Source organism: Gymnoscopelus braueri, assembly GCF_963280865.1.
Source record: "Gymnoscopelus braueri genome assembly, chromosome: 7".
Lineage (NCBI taxonomy): Eukaryota > Metazoa > Chordata > Actinopteri > Myctophiformes > Myctophidae > Gymnoscopelus > Gymnoscopelus braueri.
This window is the reverse complement of record NC_137608.1, coordinates 9087161-9095686: the sequence shown is the minus strand read 5'-3', so window position 1 is coordinate 9095686 and position 8526 is coordinate 9087161. Positions and strand designations below refer to the sequence as shown.

Here is an 8526-nt window from a genome sequence, read left to right as displayed (position 1 = left end):
TGGAGCCTTGTGCCCTCGGCCAACCTTTTCATAGTATGCTTTGGAAAATGGTCAATATATACATGATTTTAACATGCATGGTACATCATTATCTGACCTAAATTTATCCTTCAACTTAATGTTTACCCAACCCACCCTATATACAGTATGTGTCCTATTCTGATCGCTTAAAAGCTTGTATTTTATACTGGGGTCACTGCCCAGTCTTTGAAAGCACTTTGAAAGCACTCCGTTTTACATTCAACCTTCATCCACAACCCATAGCCTATGTCAAATCAAAATCCTTATGCTATTCCTTCATTCCAGACCAGTCTGTGGGATCCAGCCTGCAGGTGAAGATGAGTCCTCCAGCACTACCCAGCACCGTTTCTTGTAAACAGGAACACGAAGACCACCTTAAACAGGAATCCGAAGACCACCTGGACACCAGTAGGTTTCATGCGGTTTTCATTACGATTAATAAAGAAAAGGATATTTTCTTTAACACTGCCCTCATAATTCTCTCACAAGATCTGTAGTGCAAATATTACAGGCTCGCTATTTGTGCACGGCACCACCACTGTGCAACAAAATATAATACAGAGCTTAAGTGGTTAAAGGTAGGGTAAGTTATTTTCTTTGGTTAAAATAAGTGTTAAATAGCTCTATATTCTGATAGTACTCATTGCTATAGAGTGTTTGTTCAGTAAAAGGAGTCTCCTTGTCTCTCCAGCTCTTTATAAAACAGAAAATGCATTTTCGTTTCAGTGTCATTTCCAATTGTATCCAATCATAGAGAACTCAATCAGAATATAGATTAAACAAGTGAAATTGGAAGTGATGACACTAAGAAATGAGCAGGCAAAATTGGAACTGGAACACTATAAAAATGAAGCTTAAAAATGGGTACTTTCTCCTGATTGGCTGAGATTTTGACACCTACCGGAAAATGTATTTTCTGTTTAAGAGCTGGAGAGACGGGGAGGCCCCTGTTACTGAACAAACACTCTATAGCAATGATTACTATCAGAATATAGTGCTTTAACCTTTTAACAAAATACTTTTTGTTTTAACCAAAAAATATCACTTAGGCCTACCCTACCTTTAATAAGACTAATCGATTTAGTTGATTATAAAAAAAAATCATATTTTTTTGTGTCTATGACTAATCATTAGATTCTAATGATGCTAGATGCTAGTGAAGCACTTTGATTTGTGACTGGACGTTTTTCGTCCATCTTGGAATTCTCAATATTGAGGCATTATTGGTATTTATTTGCTGTACACATAGCATATGAACTCTTTCAGCACCTTTCAGCATCCCTAAAAACCACACATGCCATAAATTAACAAGATTTGACTTCAGCATTTTAAAAAGACACATTTTCAGAAATTGTGCCTGGACTAAGAATTTCCCCACAGCAAGTGTCATTTTCAAGATAGAAAGGTCATCTTGGGCTCAAATTGAAGCCCATTATGTCGCACCACAGATCCGACTGATAGGCCCATATATGGAGATCTCTGTATCTGTCAGCCCGTGTCCCTTTTATGCCCATATATGGAGATCTCTGTATCTATCTGTCAGTCCTTGTCCCCTTTATGGCCATATACGGAGATCCCTGATGTCGTACATGTCCATATATGGGCATGCCCCCTTTTGTGCCCATATCTGGAGCTGACTGATTTGTTTGCGCCTGATGCCATGACGACACATTGAGGTTAGACAACACACTCCATATTTGGGCGTCGCTGAATTGGGAACTCCTTATGTGGTTATGGTTGAGTCATGGTGACATGAGCGTGACGTGAGAGATCCACCTGCTCGCCCACCGTAAGTCGATTTTAATATAGCAGATACCAGTGCTGGGAAATAGTCATCTTTGATGAGAATTTGTCAAGTGGGCAGTATTGTTTTTTTATGTTTCTGGGGATGTTGAGGGTGATATTTTAAAAGAGTGGCAGCAAGGCCCTGAATCTTGTATTTGTTACTTCCTCCTATGTTCTCAGGATACTCCATGCATTTCATACCTGTATGACTATTTATGCCCTTGTAGTACCTTTTTAATATTGGCTTTCTAAAATTTCGCCAGCAACAACTCCAAAAAAGGGGTTTTAGGGTACCTGAGACCAAACGGTGGCGAGTTGGGGGTGTTCAGTATGAATTTGTGATTGTCCAAGGTATAGGCTAACCGGAAATAATAGTGAGGAAAAGGTAGCAGAAAACACCCTGAGAGGTGGGCCTGGCTCCTGGACTATATGGATATCATTCACCAAATGATGGTGTCCAGCCCCCAGTGTATACTGTGCTGAAGTTCTGACACATGAAAGTTCAATGCCAGTGAAAATTAAGCTAACCAAACATCCAAATGACACCAGTGGAGATTTTTTCAATATAAAGAGGATGAATACGGGTTAAGAGCTGCGGACATTTTCCTCTCGGAAGCAAGGTCCGAGTGTAATAATAATTATTACTCCTTATCAAAACCCTGTTTCAGAGAAAAAAAATACATTAAAGGCATAACTTAACTAAAATAGTTCGCTATTTTATTTAACCCATTATTAATTAAAGCTTCTGACACATTTTAGATTAAAACTATGGACCTTATGATCAGTGTTGGAAAGTAACTAAAGTAATATGTAACTTAAAGTAATATTATTACTTTTTTCCAGTAACTAGTAAAGTAACAAATTACTTCCACGTTTTGAGTAATAATATTACTTTAACTTTTTTCCAAAAGTAAGTTATTACTTTTTTTCACGAGCCTTGGTGGTACTCTGGGCTTGAGTGTGTTTATTTGATCCTGTGTTGTTTTTGGTCCATTGATATAATGGTAGACTGGTTGGGATCGAGTTGCTTTGCAGGCTGCTGATCCGGTCTAAGTCTACACTCTAGAGCGGATACGGAAACGTTGCGCACTTGTCTGTGTGTGATTTATCAGCTGCGGAAGGGCGGGCCTTAAAGAGGTGGTGCCATGGTTTTGCACTTTTTCAGTTTTTCATGTGTCTATGAGGTTGATAGAACTTCATTAAGCCCCCTGGTGGTGTTTTATGTCTTCTCTGACTATTTTGAGTTTCTTCCTGGAGGCTGAAACCTTGAGGGTCAAACGTGCCAATAGAAAAACAGCCATTTAATGACACAGTAAAAATATACCCTCCCCCTCGTTATCATAACACAACATGTGTGAGCATGAGGAGGAGGAGGGACTACTACTTAATGAACTGGAGGAGTGCCCACATAAAAACATAATTTTAACACTTTCTGTACACTTTTTTTTGAGAAATCTTCCTCCTAGTATAACCATAATACCTGATGATTTTGTTTTGGGGGGGGGGGGGGGGAATCACTGAAAATCACGGCACCCCGTCTTTAAACCAGATCAAACAGTGTTGCCATGTCTGCTTATTATATAAGCGACTTGTTAACCAATGAAGTTAGCTTGTAGGTCGGCTATTTTCAATATATATATATATAAATATATATATATATATATATATATATTGTCCAATGCCCACTTAACTGTAGGCCTAGTACTGTACATATTGATTGATTGAAAATTTTATTAGGCAAAAGAATGTACAACACAGTTACATTTATAATGCTTTTGTCTAAAAGGTCCGGCCAAAAAAATCCTTGCGGACTTCTTTCCGTTGGGGTCCTTGAATTAATTTCATAGACATATATAGTAGCAACCAAACAGTTCAAAAATCAACATGAAAATACAGATAATACAGAAAAAATACCACTATGTACAAAGAAAAGCATGAAAAAATAAAAAAAATATGTACAAAAAAAAGGGGGGGGGGAAGCATGGAAAAAAAAAATTACATACAAAAAAAGCATGAGGAAATAAAAAATATGTACAAAAAAGAGGAGGGGGGGGGGGTCGTCTGTCTACAGGGAAACTGGTACTAGCTCCTCTTTAGGCCTCCAGAAAGATGAGTTTTTAGGGCTGTTTTGAATGAGCCCAGCGAACTGCATTTTTTGAGGGATGGGGTTAGACTATGCCATTCCTTGGTGGCTGTGCTATAGAAGGAGAATTTGCCCATGTTTGTTTTATGGGTGGGTGGTACCAGATTGTTGTTTACGCTCCCTCTAGTTTCGTGGCTGTGGGTGTCACTAACTTTTTCGAGGTATTTATACAGATATGCGGGTATAGGGGGCATTTCGGGCAAATCTGCATTTACAATTTTGAAGACCAGTCCCATTTTTAGTTGTTTAACCCTGTCTTCCACCCTGAGCCAGCCTAGGCTGGCAAAGTGAGTGGGAGAGAGTTGGGTCATGGGCCCCAGTCCGAGAAGTAGTCGGATCAGTTTGTTTTGGGAGGTTTGAAGCTTAGTCTTCAGTGACACTGAGGTGTTGGAGTACCAAGAGGAGCTAGCATAGTCAAAAAGGGGCTGAATCAGGGCCCCTGAGAGTGGCCTGAGGGTTGACAAAAGAGGAAACAATGCCCATAAATCTGGTTCTCTGGTTTACTCCTTTGACCACCTTTGTTGCCATGCTTTCACCTGTCAGGTATTTGTCAAGAATACATCCCAAATAGGTAATCTCTTCTTTGCTAGTGATGATTGTGTCATCGACTTTGAAGTCATTTACCTTCATTTTACTGAGGGAATGTTTGGTCCCAAATAGAATGGATTCAGTTTTCCCAAGGTGTAGTGACAGTTTGTTATCATAGGCCATAGCTATAGGCTGTTTTCAGCAGTCATACAGAATGATTGATTTTTTTTCTTACTTGCATTTGCTCCTACATTCTGTCAGAAACCCACGATGATATGTGTTGCTATGGGAGCCTTTTTGTATTTTATTAGAATACATTTTGTTTACAAAGAAATATAGCAGTTTATGATGAGGTTTTGTTGTTTAACTGGTTGCTGCTGTATGCACACACTTTTGATTTCTTTATTTTCAATTTGAATGTGTTTTGTGTCCTGACTGAGTCCTCCTGATGCTTTCAGTTTTGATGGCCAGTCAGTCATATAGAAATGTTAGTTTTTCTATATTTTTGGATTGCATTGAAATGCACTGGCACATGTAGCCTTATTGGCCTAGCACTGTTTGGAGCTTTAATAAACAACAGAAGTTGTTCAAAGATTGTGTCTCATGATGAGTCATTATCAGTTTGAGCCCAGGTGTTTGAATTTGAATATTTTATTAGGCAAAAAATACATTTAAAATACTTTGTCTAAAAGGTCCTTCCAAAAAAGTTCTTGCGGTCTTGTTTCCATTGAGGTCCTTATTATTCAATTCATAGTCAAATGGTTTTAATTTAGTCTGTAAGTTATGAATTCATACACAGTAAAAGTCTTAGTGTCAATTTAATTCAAATGAGTGTACAAATGGAACCAAATGGACCCATGTCATGTGTACAGAACACTTTTAAAGAGAGTTAAGAGTTTAGAGTTAAATCAACAATGAGGATTTTACAATGTAGGCTGCAGAAAAGAGAAACAAACAACTGCTAACGCTAAAAAGTCAGACTTTTGGGGAGGAAGGATGCAATTACTAGGGGCGAGATTACTAGGGGCGAGAAAATTAAAGTAATAAGTAACTAATTACTTTTGTCAGGGAGTAATATGTAAAGTAAAGATATTACTTTTGTCAGGGAATAATATGTAAAGTGAAGATATTACTGGTTCTGAGTAACTTTTCCAACACTGCTTATGATATGAATTGTGGGCGAGTGTTCCGGGCGAACGTAACACACCGGGGGGGGGGGGGGGGGGGAGCATGATTGGGGGTGAGCCTTCCGGGTAGCCTACCGGAAAACTGTTGTACCACCCAATCCTCCGGGTTCCTATAGGCTGAGCTTTAAACAGCCATACTCTGTGTTCCTATTGGCTGGGCTTTACAGCCATTTATCCAGTTCCTAGCATGCTAAACACCCCAAACTTGGTCGGTGCTGTTAGACAGCCAATAGGGACAGGCTGTAATTGCTTAAGCCCCGCCCCCTCTGTGTTCCTATTGGCTGGGCTTTAAACAGCCATAACTCCAGTTCCCAGTTCCCATCAACTTTATTATCAACCTTTCTCTGTCCCAGCAACACATTCTCGCGGGATCTAGCAGGTGCTATTGGTAGTTCGCGAGATTTGCCGTCAGATGCCGGCTCCCACTTAGGAAACCATTTGTATAGGATTTGTGTACCATTTTGCCTCTAATTGGGATGGTGTATCTTCATAAATTAACCACCTTTGCCCTACCTCCCGAACACAAGGTCACACAGGTATGACATTGGACCTGGGTGCAAGTGCATTGCTGCTCGGCAGCAGTGTTATAGCAGTGTTTAACACTATGTATATATGTATAGCACATTTTTCATAAAACTCTTAGCATTTAGAAGGCATTTTGTTGCAGTCGGGCAGAAACCTCTTATCTCCATATTCTAACATTTTTTGGGTAAATTAACTGCCTACTTGATCATACTACAGCGTCACACAAAAGTAGCAGATCCACATGTTCGAAACGTGGTGTGAAGTGACGCGTTTTGAGCTTGTAGATCTGCTACTTGTTTTGAATATTGAAAAGAAACGGTATCAAATTATATATAATATTGAGCTTGTAGATCGGCTATTTCCACTCTCATTGTTTTATTGATATTATTTAAATATGTATGTTTTATTGTCTTATCTGGCCTGTGCAACTTTTATTTACGAAACCTAAAAGCCAAACAGAAATGTAATTTGTATTCATAATGTTCCAATGTTCAACGACAGAAACACAATCGTTAATCGCGATTATTTGAGTGACAATTAATCGTGACAGCCCTACTTGTCCATCGGACAAGGTGAATTTTCACAATGATGTGACGCTATGTGGCTTTGTACTGTAAATGCAACTCCGTATAATACTCATTAGCCGTCCTTTTGTTCTTTATAATGTTTCAATGGGTCTGACTAGTGGCCATTAATCAGAGGTGAACCTGAAGATGTTTCGGACAGTGCATTGACTGCATTCCGAATCCATTCAATTTTAATGTTACTCACAAAATAGTGAGATTTTTAAATAATCTAAACATGCCAGGTATTGTCTATCACTCATTCATACTTTGTCCACAACCCCTTTGAAAAGTGATGGTTGACAAAAATGGAAAGACAATATAAAAATCATTACACAAAAAAAATAATAAATATTTTCCAATGAGTTGCTGTCTGCTGATATTGCCTCCTCTCTCCTCCTTCTAGATCTCGAATTCCTTCCTGTGTGTAAAGGGGATGATTCCCCTGAACAGCAGGAGAGGAGTCCCAGTCTTGTCCAAGTGAAACTAGAACCTCCACAGATTAAGGAGGAACAGCAGGACTGGAGCCCCAGTTTGGTCCAGGTTAAACTAGAACCTCCACGGATTAAAGAGGAAAAGCAGGACTGGAGCCCCAGTTTGGTCCAGGTTAAACTAGAACCTCCACGGATTAAAGGGGAAAAGCAAGACTGGAGCCCCAGTTTGGTCCGGGTTAAACTAGAACCTCCACGGATTAAAGAAGAACAAGAGGAGGTACTTCAGACAGAAGACAGAGAGGCAGAGCTTTTAGCCAATACCTCAACTGAACACACAAAAACACATGCTGATATAGAGGACCGTGGAGTCTCTTCATGCTGTTCTGAATCTGACACTGAAGACAGTGATGAGCAGGGGGAGACCACGGATGATCAGTCGGTTTTAAACACACTGAAATCGCACAAGACAAAACGCATGGAAGGAAAAACATTGTCTTTAAGCAACAAGCAGTCCCACGACCTGAAACCAAGAAAACAAACTCCATCCACGGGGAGTCAAATAGGAAAGAAAATTAACCAGTGTGGAAAAGTCTATAGTCGCAAGAGTGTTTTGAAAGATCACATGAGGGCTCATACAGGGGAGCCCTTTGCATGTGCAGTTTGTAGCAAAACCTTTAGCCAAAATGGAGGTCTTAAAAAACACATGCTTATTCACACAGGGGAAAAGCCCTTTGCATGTACATTGTGTAGCAAAACCTATAAACAAAATGGACATCTTAAAAGACACATGCTTATTCACACAGGGGAAAAGCCCTTTGCATGTACAGTGTGTAGCAAAACCTATAAACAAAATGGAGATCTTAAAAGACACATGCTTATTCACACAGGGGAAAAGCCCTTTGCATGTACAGTGTGTAGCAAAACCTTTAGCCAAAATAGAAATCTTAAAATACACATGATTATTCACACAGGGGAAAAGCCCTTTGCATGTACATTGTGTAGCAAAACCTTTAGCCAAAATAGCGATCTTAAAATACACATGATTACTCACACAGGGGAAAAGCTTTTTGCATGTACAGCGTGTAGCAAAACCTATAAACAAAATGGAGATCTTAAAAGACATATGATGACTCATACAGGGGAAAGGGCATTTGCATGTACAGTTTGTAGCAAAACCTTTAGCCAAAATGGAGCTCTTAAAAGACACATGCTTATTCACACAGGGGAAAAGCCCTTTGCATGTACAGTGTGTAGCAAAACCTTTAGCCAAAATATAAATCTTAAAATACACATGATTATTCACACAGGGGAAAAGCCCTTTGCATGTACATTGTGTAGCA

At 39.4% G+C, this 8526-nt stretch overlaps 1 protein-coding gene across 1 annotated transcript; it reads left to right on the top strand.

The window, feature by feature from the left end:
* Positions 1-294: 294 nt before the first annotated feature.
* LOC308088868 (uncharacterized protein) lies at positions 295-8020 on the top strand (the record flags this gene model as incomplete). The annotated part of the gene is made up of 3 exons (XM_080433453.1): positions 295-429; positions 7159-7621; positions 7990-8020. Exons 1-3 carry the CDS (start codon positions 339-341, stop codon positions 8018-8020), a joined length of 585 nt encoding a protein of 194 aa, XP_080289579.1. The 5' UTR covers positions 295-338.
* Between the last annotated feature and the right edge of the window lie 506 nt (positions 8021-8526).